The sequence below is a fragment of the Hemicordylus capensis genome, chromosome 5 (assembly GCF_027244095.1).
Source record: "Hemicordylus capensis ecotype Gifberg chromosome 5, rHemCap1.1.pri, whole genome shotgun sequence".
Classification (NCBI taxonomy): domain Eukaryota; kingdom Metazoa; phylum Chordata; class Lepidosauria; order Squamata; family Cordylidae; genus Hemicordylus; species Hemicordylus capensis.
This window is the reverse complement of record NC_069661.1, coordinates 131,450,240-131,467,428: the sequence shown is the minus strand read 5'-3', so window position 1 is coordinate 131,467,428 and position 17,189 is coordinate 131,450,240. Positions and strand designations below refer to the sequence as shown.

Here is a 17,189-nt window from a genome sequence, read left to right as displayed (position 1 = left end):
TCTCAGTCGCCAAAAGAGTATTGTGGAGTGTCGGGTGAAGAGGCCCCGCTCAGACACAGGATTGTCTTTTTTTAGTTGAGAAATGTCAGGTCTGTCAGCTGGCTGAGTATTCACTTCGGACTGAGTATTCTGAGTCTTGGATTTTTCATGAAACTGTATGGAAGATTGCAATACTCTAATTTTGAAAAATTAAGAGCACTCAAGAGATATAACAACATAAGAACAAAGTAAAGCCTTGCGCAATCAGATCAAAGGCCCATCTAGTCCAGCATCCTCCTTTGTGCAGTGACCAACCAGAGACATCAGGGAAGCCTGCAAGACCTTGTAATGGGAGACATGTGTGAGCACTGTGAGCTCTTCCCCTTAGGGAATGGGGCTGCTCTGGGAAGAGCACCTGCCTGCTTGTATGCAGAAGGTTCCAAGTAACCTCCCTGACATCTCCAAGAGAAAGACTCCTGCTTGCAACCTTGGAGAAGCCGCTGCCAATCTGTGTAGACAGTACTGAGCTTGATGGACCTATGGCCTGGCTTGGTATAAGGCAACTTCCTATGTACTTTCATAGTGACCCCAAGAGTGTTCTAGGAAGCTCAGTCCCATGTTGATGTTCTCTTCAGACAAACACTGTAAGCTTGGGCTGGGGGGCCAGAATTTCATAGTGCATCACTGGGGGTGTATGGCTTTCAAGTGCACTCTTGAGAACTCTGTACATGAGTACAGCATTCCTGCTTTGTATAACCTCTGAACAGGCCTTTAGGTTTATCCTGATGGTGTGAGGAGAAAACTATAGACTCTTAAACCTTATTGGACCAATTGGCCCAACACAGCCTGCTACATGCTAAACTTGGGGGGGGGGGGTGGTGCTGAGAACACACTTGCTCTGACGTCATTAAAGGGCATGCTGATGCATTCTTAGCACCCCTACATGTGCTACAAAACCCTGTAGGTTTCCTAGTGTTATCTGGAAAAATAGGTAGCTCTTACAGTGAATACTGTGTAGAAGTGTTATAAGTACTTAAAAAAAAAAAAAGACAATACACAGTTCAGTTCAGTTCAAGGTTTATTACAGTCTATGACCAGCACAACAAGGAAATAGAACATACAACACAGTTTAAGATAAAAACATAATACCACTTATATCACAATACCCTAGGGTGTATTACTGAAACTACCAAAAGCCTCCCAGTCTTAAGGAGGGAGTTAATTACTACAACTCAAAAATTTATAAATAAGACAAAAGTGAATATACAATTGAAATAAAAACATAAATAACAATTAAAAAGATAACAGGTCAACAGTCTCAAAACCCACCAACTAGACTATAACTAAAAGGCTATAGGGCAGCACTGGATTTGTTAATTAGAAGCCGACGCAATCTTTGAACTGCCGCACAGAAGCCCGCCACTCTCCGAGTAATGGCAGGAATACTGTCCTCAAGCAGGAAGGCCATGTGTTGGCTAGGCGAATTTCCTGGGGAACGAGCCAGGAGTGGAAAGATTAATTCTAGACGTAAGTCACTATAAAAGGAGCAATGAAGCAGAACATGTTCAACTGATTCAACTTCCCCATCACCACAAGGGCATAGATGCTCCGCATAAGGAGTCCCACTGAAGCGACCTTCAAGAACAGCAGAGGGAAGGCATCTACATCTAGCCTGTGTGAAAGCCAACCTATATTTGGAGATGTCTAATTGTTGCAAGTAAGTTAAAGGAGCAACAAGGTACCTAGTGGTATCATTACAATAAAACCCCAGGGACTTAGATAAATCTTCCTGCCGCTCTGTGTCTAATATTTTCTGTTTCACCAAGGCACGGGCTTGTTGTGCTTCCATTTTAAGCAGGGTAAATGGAAGCAACCCCAATGTTGCCAATTTAGTAAGTATTTTACTTACACAATTAAATTATGCCTTTTATTATGCTTCCTTATTTTGTCCGGATATTTTCCTCAGCAGCCCCCTCACCAGCCAAACAACGAGCTAAAATGGATGATATTGTTGTGGTGGCACAAGGGACACAGTCATCACGCAATGTTAGCAACGACCCGGATGTCATCAAGTTGCAGGAAATCCCAACGTTCCAGCCTCTTTTGAAAGGTAAACTTTTCCATGTGAATTTTGAGTATATTGAAAGATATGTTCTACCCCCACCCCCTGCAAACCTTCCTGTTTTCCACATTCCATAAAGTGTCAACACTGATGACTTGTAGCAGTGTTCTTCGTTGCCAGGTCCAGGGGCCTGTGGCAACTCCCATGGACCCGAACTGTGGCTCCCTGACTAATTGTGAAGCAGAATGCTCAGTTCAACCCGCCTGGTATAGTATGGAAGCAGCCGTTCCCGTTGAGCAGTGCTTTGCTTTGCCCAGCACTAGTGGGGTTCCTTTAAGGGAAAGGGAAACCTCTCAGCCCCCTAGTGCCATCTTTGAATGCACGCAAAGGACACGGGGAAGTGTAGTCCTTCCCAGCACTTTGGATAATGCACTGGGAAGGACTACACTTCCAACACCCCTTGTTCACCTTCCAAGATGGCACTGGGGTTTGATAGCACTCTCTGTCTCTTAAAGGGCCTCCCGCTCCATTACCAGCTGCCCATCTCAGGGCAGCACTGGGGGTGGCTTGAAGGGAAATGGCTTTCATATTGGGTGATATTTGCCAAAGTGGTACCTACTTGAAAAATAGTGAAGGTCACTGCCTTATAGTTCATATATCACTTTAATGACGTCTGTTAACTGAGCAAAGAGAAACCTATAAAGTGGTGATTCTTTTCTATTTAGAAGGGGGAGAGCAACTGGCTCTATCCAACCCCAGCACAGCATCCCTCCAGTGGTTGTTGCTGGTATCTGCTTTATGTTTCTTTTTAGATTGTGAGCTCTTTGGGGATAGGGGGCCATCTTATTTATGTATTTTTCTATGTGAACTGCTTTGAGAACTTTGGTTGATGAGTATATAAATATTATACACTGATTCTATATCTGCAGTTCCGTGTATTCATGGGTATCTAATTGACACCCAATTTCAATATCTGCAGATACAAAAGGGTTAAACCCCATGTATCTGCGGTTTCTAGAGGGCCTAAAGTGACTGTGGAGGTTTCTTCCGGCTGCCGTTTTGTCCATGGGAGCCATTTTTTGGCTCATGTCAGCAAAAATAAATGGAGAAAGATCTGCAATTTTGTGGACCGTTTTGGACTTTAGGGGGCCTCTTTGGGAACTTTTTGTTGACTATCGGTATAAAAATATTGTTCGTATTATTATTTGGGGAGCGTTGCTGGATGCCAGAAGACCCATGGAGCACATCTTTTTGGTCTGGGAATCTAATCCCCACATTCCCTTAGATTTAATTATTCATTATCCACAGCATTGTTACCTGTGGTAATCTGCGGGAACAGAACCCCCACGGATAATGAAGTCCAACTGTAATAGTAATTGTGTTGAGTGTCATGGTATGAAGTGAAGAGATGACACTTCCAGAATGCTTAATAAAGGGTAACATGCTGATGAATGCAGAGTTCTGGTTAATGGGTACTAGCTGCCCTTTGTCTCAAATATATTTAATGTATGTCTTTCCGTGATAGAACTTAAGCTGGCATACATGGAGATCATAGACCTTATAAAAATGACACATAAATTACAACTATAGTATCCAGCACATATCCTATACATCACAAATTAGGTTTGATATACACTTTCTATATCTGTGCCCCTTTTTAAGCGTTTAAGTGATTGATCAATTTTGCATTTTCAGCTTTTGAAATGTTGGCTACTATCTTTGAAATGTTAACTCATCATGCCAACTGTCGCCTTTCTTAAAAACCATTATAATAGAAACATAGGAAGCTGCCTTCTACCGAGTCAGACCATTGGTCCCTCTAGCTCAGTATGGTCTAAACAGGCCGTCAGCGGCTTCTCCAAGGCTGCAGGCAGGAGTTTCTCTCAGCCCTATCTTGGAGTTGCCAGGGAGGGAACTTGGAACCTTCTGCATGCAAGCATGTAGGTGCTTTTCCCAGAGCAGCCCCACCCCTAAGGGGAATATTTTCCAGTGCTCACACTTTTAGTCTCCCATTCAAATGCAAACCAGGGTGGACCCTGCTTAGCTAAAGGGACAACTCACGCTTGCTACCACAATACCAGCTCTCCTCTCTAGAATATTTATATTCTAAAATAGCAGTTTTCAGACTTTCTACTTCCAGAAAGTGTCTACCTCAGTCTGTCAAATGAGGCATCTCTTGTATGGAATTTGGGGATGGGGCCACAGGTTAGTGGCAGAGGCATCTGCTTTGCACCCAGGAGGTCCCAGGCTCAATTCCTGGCATCTCCAGGTAGGACTGTGAGAGACTTCAGCCTGAAACCATGGCGTTTCAGCCGCTGCCAGTCGGTGTCGGCAACACTGAGCTGGGTGGACCAATGGTCTGACTCAGTAGAAGGCAGCTTCCTATGTTTCTATTATAATGGTTTTTAAGAAAGGCAGTTCCTTACCCCAATGTTTTAGGGAAGAACCTGGGGTGGTGCATATTCTAAGATGCACACTTTGTTCATATGGTGGGGCACTGGGCAGGCTTGTTGAGTCTTACTATTGCCCCACTTATGTCATGTGTGTGTGTCCTGGAACAGCACAGTACCTCCAGTGAGTGTTGCTGGTGTCTATCTTATGGTTCTTTTAGATTGTGAGCCCTATGGGGACAGGGATCTGTCTTATTTATTTGTTGTTTCTCTGTGTAATCCACTCTGAGCCATATTTGGAAGGGCGTTATAGAAATTGAAATAATAATAATCACAACAACACAATACACCAGATATAACTGTAGTCGAGAAGAAAGAAAAACAAGTCAAAATAATCGACATAGCAATACCAGGGGATAGCAGAACAGAAGAGAAAGAAATAGAAAAAAATCACCAAATACAAAGATCTACAAATTGAAATTGAAAGGCTGTGGCAGAAAAAGACCAAAATAATCCCAGTGGTAATTGGTGCCCTAGGTGCAATTCCAAAACAACTTGAAGAGCACCTTAACACCATAGGGGCCACAGAAATTACCATCAGCCAATTACAAAAAGCAACTTTACTGGGAACAGCCTATATTCTGCAACGATATCTATAATAACAGCAACAACATTAATAATAAAATTCAGCCATCCCAGGTCCTTGGGAAGGACTCGATGTCCGGATAAAACAAACCAGTCAATAACACCTGTCTGACTGTGTAAATAAATAAATAAATAAATAAATAAATAATAAGTGCAATATTCAGATCATTGATTGTGGGGGAACTGTGTGGCATAACATTGGAGCAGTATGTTGTCCTTGCATGAGCACAACTTCTACTGACCCCTTCTGCTTGCACAAGTAGCCCTTGCATGAGTGCAAATCTGCTTTGTGCTCTCAGAAGCACAACTGAGAGGGTTCTGCTCTAGGGGCCTTTAGCAATGATGGCCCCTTCAGCAAAGCTCTGGCTGCCTCCTGCCAATACCGATCTTCTCTTTGAGGAATCCCTGATAAACTCCTGATGGATTTTGCGGAATGCAGTTTGAAAGCCACTTTTATAGGAAAGTATACGGTATCGGTAAATCTTTGTCAATATATACTGACATCTGGTGGCTGGTGGGGAAATAATGCAATGCACTGAAGTCAGGTAGTCTGGTTCCTCATTATTTGAAATACTAAGAGGTGTGTGAGTGTGATTAAATCACTATACAAGTTGAAATGACCTAAATATTTATTTTATTTATTTATTCTTACATTTAAATCCCACTTTTCCTCCAAGGAGCACAGAGCGGTGTACATGGTTATATTTAGCTTCACAACAACCCTGTAAGGTAAGTTAGGCTGAGAGAGACATGATTGGCCCAAAGTCACCCAGTGAGTTTCATGGTTGAATGGGGATTCGAACCCGGGTCTTCCCAGTTCTAGTCCAACACTCTAACCACTATGCCATGCATAGTATAGGTGGACATTTCAGCTGTGCAGTGTACATGGTAGAAGTATGACTGGGGGGGGGAATTGAGAGGATTGAAGGAGAAGATATAGGCGCGTATCTCTCTCTCTTGGCGAGCGTTAAAGGTTATTAAAAAACTGGTACTGAAGACGGCAATGCACTTTCACTTTCTAGTAGCCAGCCAGGCTTGACTTTCTCAGTCCTTGCTCCACAGAGACAGGTAAGTTCATCTCTTTTTATACCCACTGCTCAGAGTGGGGAGGAGCAGACGTTGTGCGTGCCCGTGGCCCTTCCCTTTCAACTTGTGCCACTGATGCTGTGGGTCAGCATAAGCTGCAGTCTTGTGCCATCTTTCAAGAGGCCCTCTGCGCTTCCCAGTGTTGCTGCTTGCTTATAAAAATAATTAATACTCTTTATAAGAACTGATATGGATCTTTCCCCCGCAAAATATCTGTCGACAATTACTTTTTCTAAGTTTTGATGGATATTCACAAGAGTAAGGGTTAATTCCTTTCCATCTGCACTTCTAGCTGGGAGGTTTCAGGGTGTGCCTTTAGAAGAACAACACTGTAGTTGTGGGTCAGGAGATACAGAAACTGTCGCACATATCCTTCTCCACTGTAAACTCCATTTATATCCCAGGGAACGTCTTATTGTTCCTTTAATCTGTAAACTGGTAGATCAATCCAATGATAACCTTGTAAAACATCTGCTTTCAGATAAAGATGCTTCAATTTCTATTTCTGTAGCTAAGTTTAGTTATATTGCTTTTAAAAGGTATAATGGGATATCATCCTAATTTTAAACTGTATAATATATATACACATTTTAATGCTTACTAGTTTTTATTCTCTGTTTGGTCAATGACTGTAAATAAAACTACTACTACTAATTAATACTCTAGAGGCATTATCTACTGGTTGCTAGAATTTAAATATATGGTTTACATCAGCAATTTTACAACCATATTTGTGTAATTCTGATACTATGGTATAATATTGGACTTAAGAACTTAAGAACAGCACTGCTGGATCAGGCCCAAGGCCTTTCTAGTCCAGCATCCTGTTTCTACAGTGTCCCACCAGATACCTCTAGGCAGCCCGCAGGCAAGGGATGAAGGCATGCCCTCTCTCCTGCTGTTACTCCCCTGCAACTGGGATTTATCTTGCCTTTTAAGCTGGAGGTGGTCTATAGCCCTCAGACTAGTAGTCATTGATAGACCTGTTCTCCATGAATTTGTGTGAACACTTAAAGCTTTCCAGGCTGGTGGCTGTCACCACATCTTGTGGCAGAGAATTGCATAGGTTAATTATGTGTTATGTGAAAAGATACTTCCTTTTGTCAGTCCTACATTTCTTGGCAATCAGTTTCGTGAAATGACTCCTGTTTCTAGTATTATGAGAGATGGAGAAAAATCTCTCTCTGTCAACTTTCTCCACACCATGCGTGATTTTATAGACCTCTATCATGTCTCCCCTCAGTCATCGTTTTTTCTAAACTAAAAAGCCCCAAGTGTTGTAGCTTTGCTTTCTAAGGAAGCTGCTTAGGCCATGATCATCTTGGTTGCTTTGACTTGACTGAGAAAATGCTTGTTCAGTGGTCTTGGGCCAGGTCTCTATCTTTCACAGGGTACTCGTAAAGATAAAGTAGGATAACTTCTGTGCATACTTTCCTGAGTTCCCTAGAGGAAGGGTGGAGAGACAAAATTAAAATCTTGAATAAAAGTAGCTAAAAGTTAAATCCAATGTGTCTCATGCTGTTTGTACTCTTACTCATGGTTTTGAATAAAAATAGTTGTCACATCCAACATAGAAATCAAACTAATGCAGATTAATTCTTCACAGTCTTGTAGTCTAGTTGACCACTGCATCCCATAACATTACAAGTAATGCAAGGTAGAGTATGTCTTGTTTTTGAGGTACCTATGTTGGTACTACTGATCTATATCTTTAAAAATCAGTCGTACATAAAGCTTGTGGTTTATAGCCACTTGAAAAATATTACAATTATTTTATTTTAATATGTTGTGTTAAACAGTTTAACAAAATTGTGCTGCAATGTGCCAAAAAGGACATTAAACTGGTGGAAAGAGTTTATGCTTCCCCAAACATGTTGTTTAAAGATTGATTCTTTGAAGTATGGATTGTTTCCACCAGGGGGCACTATTAACTGTATTTTTGGCATATTGCTGCAGAATGTTAAGTGCTCTGGAGAACAGCTAATGTCTAGGAAGAGTGATAAATTAGTAAGAAACTATGTAGGGATCCCAGAAAATCGAGGTAATATGGAAGCAGCAAGATCAAAAACAGTGTGGTGAAGACCTTACTACTATGTCCTTGTTGAGAACTGGTTTTACATTCTCAGTGCTGGCCTCATCATGAGATGAACGGAGTTGGGTGGAATTGGGTGCCTCTGGCGTGGATTATTAGGAGATGGAGGGGGTTGGGGGCAGCAGTTGCCCAACATCTCACCAACCCCTTGCCTGCCATCACGGCCTCCCTGCCCCCTCCCATCCCTCCCACTTAGCTGAGCAGCAGCCCATGAAGAATTGCTCTGTCCTCTTCAATGTGCTACATGTGAAAAGGAAGAGAGGGGAGATTGAAAGATGATGGGAGGGGAGGGGGAGGGGATCAGTGGGTTGGGGCATCTCCCTTGGTGGCGGGCAGGCGTGGCATCTTGCACTGCCTTGCAGATGCCCAAGGTCTTGGTTGCCCTTGCATTCTCCTTTTTAAAATGGAGTTGGAATGAAGGAAGAGTAGCGCTGCATGGGGTTGTGGCTCATTGGTAGAATAACTGCACTGTACAATAACCACACTGTACATAAGGTTCTTGGCATTTCGGCTTAGGGAAGTGAGGTTAGGAAATAGCTTTGCTTGAGATCTCTGCCAGCCAGAATAGACAATGCTAAGCTGGATGGAACAATAGTTTGACTTTGGATAAGGCAGCTTTATATGCCCTTGGCGTCACCATCTGAGGCTACGAGTGAGAATGAAACCAAAGCATTAATTTGTGAGGATGTGACCACAATTGAGTGTTCTTCCTTTTACTCTTATACATTTGCTATGTTTTGCCTTGCCATCCCTCCTTGCAGAATAGGCACATAGGAAGTTGCCATATACTGAGTCAGACCATTGGTCTATCTAGCTCAGTGTTGTCTTCACAGATTGGCAGCGGTTTCTTCAAGGTTGCAGACAGAAGTCTCTCTCAAGCCTATCTTGGAGAAACCAGGGAGGGAACTTGAAATCTTCTGCTCTTCCAGAGGGGAAGATCTTCCAGTGCTCACACTTCCATATGCAACCAGGGCAGACCCTGCTTAGCTAAGGGGAGAAGTCATGCTTGCTACCACAAGACCAGCTCTCCCCTCTCTCTACCGCAAGACCAGCTCTCCTCTCTTGCCTAGAATTGCTAGGCAGGCAGGAACATTTTCTATTGAGTTCAGCGTTGAGAACAAGGTAAACTTCCCGATGTATACTGTATGGAGACTTGGTTCAGCATACACCCTGAGGGAATGTGTGTCTGCTGGAGGGAGTCTTTTACTGGTGGGAGGGAATTCTTTGCATTGCAGATTGAAGTTTGCCTCCAGTTAATCAATGGGATTGAAATAAAAGGACACACTGCCATGCAGGCTGTGTAAACACAATGGTCCCCTCATTGTGTCCAGTTGGGTGGGGGGAGACAGATTTCCCTTTTAACCATTATGGATAGCTTAGCATTCAACATTGTACATTATCCCACTGAAGAGAAATTATGCACTTCAGTATCCTCAAAAAGGTATCCAGTTTTGGTAGTGTGCAAGTATCCTGCAGTCTCAAGCACCCGTACTAGGGAGTATGTCCCACTGAACGTCACTGGATTTTCTTCTGAGTGAACACGCATATAATTGTGCTGTTAATCAATTAAAAGATGATTTGTCAGCTGAAAGGCTGCATGCCTACAGGCTATTTGCATGTATGGGGGAGGGCACACAGCTGGAGGTATCTCCTACTGCCTGCTAGGGATGTGCACGGAACTGGTTTGGAGACCCTTTATGGGCCTCTGAACTGGTTCAAAGAACCAGTAGGGATGCCGCTTTAAGAGTGGGGGAGGGTGCACTTATCCCTCCCGCTGATTTCCGCCCGCCAGCGTCCTTTAAGAAAGCTTATCGGGGCGGCAGCGTACCTCCCTGCCGCCCCGTTGGATGGATATGGCCAGAAGTCCCTGATGCGCCTGCACACGCTCGCACGTGCTGGCATATGCAGGAGCAACAGGGAGTTCCGGTCATATCCATCCAACGTGGCAGCAGGGAGGTATGCTGCCGCCCTGATCAGCTTTCTTAACAAAGGACGCTGGCAGGGGGAAAGCAGCGGGAGGGGGTAAGTGCACTCTCCCCCACTCTTAAAGTGGCACCCCCACCACCTTCGAACTGCCCCGCCGTGGCTCCGTGCACATCCTTACTGCCTGCTGTGGCTGGTGAGCTGATTTTCAAGTCAGTAGTAACTTCCCTGAGCTGCTGCACAAGTGGCTGCTATAGGAACTTCAAAGCTGCACAAGCAACTCTTTCCCACATATAGCTTTGTAGGATTGCGGCCTACTAAATCTTTAGTAATTCGTTTTGTATAATTTATTTATTTTTATTTATTTTTACATTTTATATTCTGCTCTTCCTCCAAGGAGCCCAGAGCAGTGTACTACATACTTAGGTTTCTCCTCACAACAACAACCCTGTGAAGTAGGTTAGGCTGAGAGAGAAGTGACTGGCCCTGAGTCACCCAGCTAGTTTCATAGCTGAATGAGGATTTGAGCTTGGGTCTCCCCGGTCCTACTCCAGCATTCTAACCACTACACCACGCTGGCTCAGTTTGCCTTAAAGGCTACAGATCTATTAAAGCATAACTTATCATGGATTAGAGCCCACTTCATCAAATGCATAAAGTGTTGGTTGACATGTATAGGAATATATATGGTGGCAGGGTAGAATTGGAAGCACTGAGACCAAGCACTGAGCCAAGTGACTATGAGATGCAAGATGGACAGTCTGTGACAGTGCTGTATAAAGCTTAAATACATACAGGATAACCATAGTGGGCAGCATCAAGACTAATCTTGACTAAGCACCATTGAAATTGGTGAGACAAGTGGATTATGACTAATTTAAAGGTAAAGTGTGCCATCTAGTCGGTGTTGACTCCTGGCGACCACAGAGCCCTGTAGTTGTCTTTGGTAGAATATAGGAGGAGTTTTCCATTGCTATCTTCCGCGCAGTATGAGATTATGCCTTTCAGCATCTTCCTTTATTGCTGCTGCCTGATATGGGTGTTCCCCATAGTCTGGGAGACACACCAGCGGGGATTCGAACCGGCAACCTCTGGCTTGCTAGTCAAGTCATTTCCCTGCTGCACCAATAGGTGGCTAGAAATATAATACTAGTCAGATTTTAATTTTTATTTTAAAGAGGCTTCTTTTAACACTGTGAGTTGCTGCATGGCTGACATCTTGTTGAGAGGTGTTAGAATGTCCAGCCAATTGGAGGAGTGAGTTTTGCATCCTAGATATTCTTCAAGAGTTTCATCACTTGACAGATGGTAATGCAAGCTTGTCACTTGGCAACAGCAAATCTCCAACTTCAAGCTCAAAAAGGCTGGTGAAAAGGGGCATGGTTTCTGTGTTGTGCTTTTTATGTGATGGCCAAGGAATGCATTGCATTTTTGCATTACAGATTTTTTTTTATAGAAGATCCTATCTGGGTTACAGGCAGATGGAAATTTGGTTTAAAGCCAAAAATTTGATGTTCAGCCTGTGAGCAAGAGTGTGTGTGTATTTTTTTTAAAAAAACCCTATTCTGACCCCATTCAGATTTTTGTTGCTGCATCTGTTATGAGTCTTGAGCTTGCACACGAGCTAGGACCTATTCCACACTTAGACTAGGTAGAGGAATGAAGTGTGACTTGTCCATTGCTATAGAGGTGTTCCATGTTAGAACATCATTTGCCATGTAGACACTCTCACTGACTAGTGCAATTTTGGATTTTAGATTCTGGATTATTCCATAATCTGGTTCTAGATTTTATATTAATAGTATGTTCCACATATACTACTGTTTTATGGCTTAGTTGAGACTTGACATTCTTAATCTCATAACAATGGCTGAGATATCAAGAGCACTCCACAAATTTATGTATCAAATTCATGTATACTTGTATTCATGTATCAAATTCATGTATACTTGCCTCTTTTGTACACTTGGAGCCAACGGTGATGCAGTATTCTTCTGCGCCATGGTTAATGCTAACAATTGTAAAAACTAGCTTCTAACCATGGTTATTCTTGGCAATCACTGCTCTTCAGGTGCCACCTGTTTTACCACCTTCTTCAACTTTGATACCAGCCTTAGAATGTGACATTGTACCATCTACGCCTCAACTGGGATTGCCTCGCAGTGAAACTGATGTCAGAAATAATTGGCGTCCTAGTCAGATAATGGATCTATTACCATCTCTGACTTTGGACACCTCATCTGCGTTTTCTCCCTTCTGAACTGTTGGGGATGCTTAACTGGCATGCAGAAAATGTGCACCTCTGTGCTGAGCAATTTATCTGTATGGTGACACATCTGGTTTTGAAAGTGCAGCCCTCTCTTTCTATTAATGCCTTTGTTGGCAGAGACAAATGCCCATGGCTCTCCTTACACTCCAGGTTGCTGAAAGCTCCTGGGATAAGCCATCTCCTATAGCACCTCTCAGAGAATTTATACAGTACATGGTTCAATGACAGGACTGCTCATTTTTCTTTCTAACACTCTATCCCAGATTCCATAGTTGTAGAAGAGTTTCAATCCAGGGGTAGGCAAAAGTCACTCTTGTTGTTTCCAACTGACAGGGGCTGCAAACTCCATTAGATGCTAAAACTGAGAAGAGCGCAGTACTGTGCTGAGGTCAGCACAGTGGGAAATGTTTCTCATGTTGATTTCTTTTTTTGCCCTTGCTTAAAAAAATAGTGAAGATCACTAGTACAGAATACGAAGAACAGCAACATTATTCTGGCTGGAATCTCAAAAGCTGTTATATAGCCATGTAATGATTAGTTTCCCAAGTATCCTGCTGGAGGAAGTTTTCATGTCTTCCCTAGAGATCAGTCACTGTTATCAATGACTAATTATTGATGGTAATTTAATTCCAGGCTATCTGACTCCAGGGACTCTTTGCAAATGAATTCATTGTGTTGCTTAGCAGATTGTATGAGGTCATAATGGAATCTTTCCAGGGCAGTGTGACTTATTGACATGCATCTTGTAAAAAAAGAAAAGACCTCAGATTCGTTCAGTATAACATCTGAAGTTCTGTGTATCTGTTGAGTAACAAAAGTTTGAGTGCAAATGTGCTGTGAGTATCTGTAACAAGGAAAAGCTATGGCCAAGTATATGAAAAAGTAAGGCAGTTCTACTGAGACATCCTACTAACTGAATTTTGCCTTTTCTTTAAGGCTTGACTTTCATATGCCTTAATCTAGAGGTAAAGCTCTCTTGGTTCTTGATATTGTTTGTCCCCTACAACCACTCTTGACACCCTGGAGGCCAAAGTCTCTCTGACATACTGGCAAAGCCTAGTTTTGAGCCTGGGTAGGGCTAGGAGGACCACCTCAGGCAGCAAGTTTTGCGGGGTACCATTAAAGAGCAACAAGATAATGATCTCAGAACTGTAGGCTTGACTACTTGTAACTTGTAGGCTTGACTACTGCAGTGCACTCTATGTGGGGCTGCCGTTGTATGTAGCTTGGAAACTTCAGTTGGTTCAAAATGCAGCGGCTAAATTGGTCTCTGGGTGTCTCAGAGAGACCATATGATGCCTGTTTTAAATCAATTGTATTGGCTGCCAATAGGTTTCCAGGTAAAATATGAAGTGCTGGTGGTTACCTTTTAAAGCCCTGAATGGCTTAGGACTGGGTTACCTAGGATAGGAGATCGCCTTCTTCTGCATGATCCCCACCACACATTGAGATCATAGAGAGAGGCCCGTCTCTGTATGCCACCAGCTCTTCTGGCATAACTCAGGAGCAGGCCTTCTCTGTAGTTGCTACTAGGCTGTGGAATGTGCTCCCTACAGACATTCATGGTTTAACATCTTTTGCTAGCCTTTAAGAGAGCCCTTAAGACACATTTTTTCAGCCAGGCTTTTAGTAATCTCTGAATGTTTTAAATTTTTATATGGTTGTTTTTAATGGTTTGTTTTATTATGTTTTCCTTGTATTTATTTTTTTGAACTGCCTAGAGCCTTCGGAGTCAGATGGTATATTAAATAAATTAAATTAAAATAAATAAATAAATAATAAAATAAACAAATTGATGGCTTGGTTTACTATATTGATTTATTACCACCATGGGGAGGTGGCATCTGGATTTTCTCCCTCATGTGCTAAATTGTCCTAGATCATCCTTGACACGAAGGATTTTGGGTAAATGGACTAGAGCTGCTGTTGCTCATGCTTGCTTGTTCATAGTTGTCCTTACTATGAAGCAGGGTGAGGTGGCCATCTTGGGCAGTTCATTCAGAGTTGTTAAAAAGCAGTAAATTGTCCAAAGCAAAACCGGGGTGGTGTGTTACAAAATAGCAGAAAACATTCTGGTTGACATCCTGACTAAGGAAGCAAAGCCATTGTGGAAGTCTGCTCCTAATGCAGCTGGAGACTTGCCCACTTCTACAGCACCTGCACAAACCTCAGGGACATAATTTTGGAAGGCACAGAGCACTTCTTGTGGCAGAGATGATTGGCAAAAATTGTTCCCCTTGCACACTGCAGAAGTGGGGAAGCCTTCAGCTGCGTTCTCACTTCCTTTCTCAGGATGTCAGGATATTTAAAATATCTCAGGATATTTTATTAATAGTCTTTTAGATTAAAGCAGCTCATACTGACTGCTCTGCCAGTTGCAACTGTGGTCAGTCCTATCTCTGTAGATCGGAACCCTTATAAACAGCACACATAGCACAAGATTGTGTGTGTGTGTGTGTGTGTGTGTGTGAAACATACTAGCCTTGCTTTCTGATGAGCTTTTCCATGAAAAGGTTCTCAAGCAGTTTACATAAAAAAAGAACAAGAAAATAGTTCCCTGTTCCCAAAGGGCTCAAAATCTAAAAAGAAACACAAGATACACCAGCAACAGCTACTGTGGGACGCCCTGCTGAGTCTGAATAGGGCCAGTTGCTGTCTCTTTGCTAAATATAAGAGAATTGCCACTTTGAAATGTGCCTCTTACCAGGCAAAATAGATTCAAACAACTGCATTCTTGTTCTTCTAGTAGCAGAACATTCCACAAGGTCCTCAGAAACTTATTTTTGACAGGGCAAGAATATTAATATTCTTGAATAATATTGAACAGTGTTTCTCAACCACTGGTCCATGGACCGGTGGGTACTGGTCCGTGAGCCATCACTAATACCCCCCCCCCCGCAAACAATTTTGGGCTGGCAGGGGCCACTGGGAACTCTCTGGAGCTCATTTCCAGTCAGCCCTCACTGCTGGATAACGTTCATTTCACTTCCTTGGAATGAACACCATCCAGCAGCGAGGGCTGCCTGGAAATGAGCTCCAGAGAGATGCCCAGAATTGTTTTTTGGGAGGTGCCTGGGGGTGGGGTGGGGGGTGATACCTTACTAACTGGTGGTCCAGGAAACTGTGCATGAATAATTTTGGAGTCCATGACTCCAAAAATATTGAGCAGCACTGATATTGAATAATAATACTACTCATGGGGCAATAAATGAGAGAACTAGGGGCATAGCTTAATCATAATCAAGGTACCAACCCACACCATATATTCCTAAAAGCTCAAATATATGGAACTATTTAAGCAAGTAGCGATAATCTTTCCACTTCATAAAAATTGTTTCTGGCTGTACAGGAAAAACAGACATATAAAACCTCAAAAGTAAAATTAGCTTAAACAGAGTTGGCAATCTCTAACCTAAAGTGCAATGTTACCACCTTCAAATATTTTATTAAAAATTTCCATTTCTTTTCAGGCCTTTCTTAGTCCATTTTGATCATTTGCAAGGTACTTGACACGTCTATAGTTTCCTAGAGGTCTTGTAAATTCCAAATCTTGAAAATGTTCAAATATCGCTTTCATTTTCACGTATGTAACTTAAATCTGTCTTGTAAAGAACACATTATTTTTAAAAGCAAACTCCAAACCTAGTGTATAAGTTCATCATTCAGGAGTTCTGAGTAGCAAGAGACTACTTTTCTTGTCAATTCCTAGTCTTCCTCTAGATAAAACTCTTAATTACTTATTATTATTTTTTCGATTTCTATACCGCCCTTCCAGAAATGGCTCAGGGCGGTTTACACAGAGAAATAATAAATAAATAAGATGGATCCCTGTCCCCAAAGGGCTCACAATCTAAAAGGAAACATCAGATAGACACCAGCAACAGTCACTGGAAGTACTATGCTGGGTGTGGATAGGGCCAGTTACTCTCCCCTGCTAAATAAAGAGAATCACCACGTTAAAAGGTGCCTCTTTGCCAAGTTAGCATAATCCACAGCATCTTGAAATATTGGGCACACTTCACACACACAAATCCTGTCATTCACACGTGCACCGCAAAAAGCCAGCTCTCCTGCAGCTTCATGTAAAAGATGCCTCAGTGGTGCAACAGTGTGTGGTATGAAAGAGATCTCAAGTGACCCTATTCAGATGACATTCTTTCTTTGGAAGATGGCTGGGAATGGGTGGTTAACGTATATGCTCCCTTGCTGCCTCCTTCGCTATGGGGGAGCAGTAGATAACTGCACTGGGAGAATTGCTGCACCTTTTAGAGAACACATACTTGCTTATTAACATGTTCTGTCATGTGAGGTCAGAAAGATTCCTCATTTGCACAGTTATGGGAGCTTTGCAGTTCTGTGGGGCCTTCACTCCACAGTAGGAGAAGCAGTGTAGGGGCAGGGTGGGGAGCACACAAGGCCAAGGCTTCCTTCTGATCTCTCCCCAATTTGTCCTCCCGAGAACAAATGATTATCAAACAAAACCATCGTAAATCCACTTAAAGCACAATGGGGCTGTGTGGAGACCCCCAGTAGAGACTCGCAAATGTGATGGGGGGGGGAGGGGAAAGTCACTTGGCACATCTGTGATGGGCTGTATGGGACTGCTTGTTTCTGATAGCATCCTGATGGTGGCAGTAGCCTGAACTCTGGCCTTGAGCATTCCTTCTCTGTTGAGAGATTGTCTGCTTTGGGAAATGTTACTTCCTAATATTGTTCTCATTCTCCTGACCATTTCCTTCTAGT

The 17,189-nt window shown here is 42.8% G+C and overlaps 1 protein-coding gene across 4 annotated transcripts in view; it reads left to right on the top strand.

Moving 5' to 3' along the window:
* Positions 1–17,189, top strand: part of BORCS5 (BLOC-1 related complex subunit 5) — a 57,756-nt gene that overhangs the window by 630 nt on the left and 39,937 nt on the right. For 2 of the 4 annotated variants that reach the window (XR_008308052.1, XM_053253301.1), the window contains exon 2: positions 1,946–2,089. Coding sequence is in view for 3 of the 4 variants with exons in the window: in XM_053253301.1 (XP_053109276.1) it covers positions 1,946–2,089 (144 nt within the window). In the remaining variant the exon portion in view is untranslated. Of the gene's footprint in view, positions 1–956; positions 1,697–1,945; positions 2,090–17,189 lie in introns of those variants that run through there. The other 2 variants (XM_053253304.1, XM_053253303.1) reach the window with 2 other exon arrangements.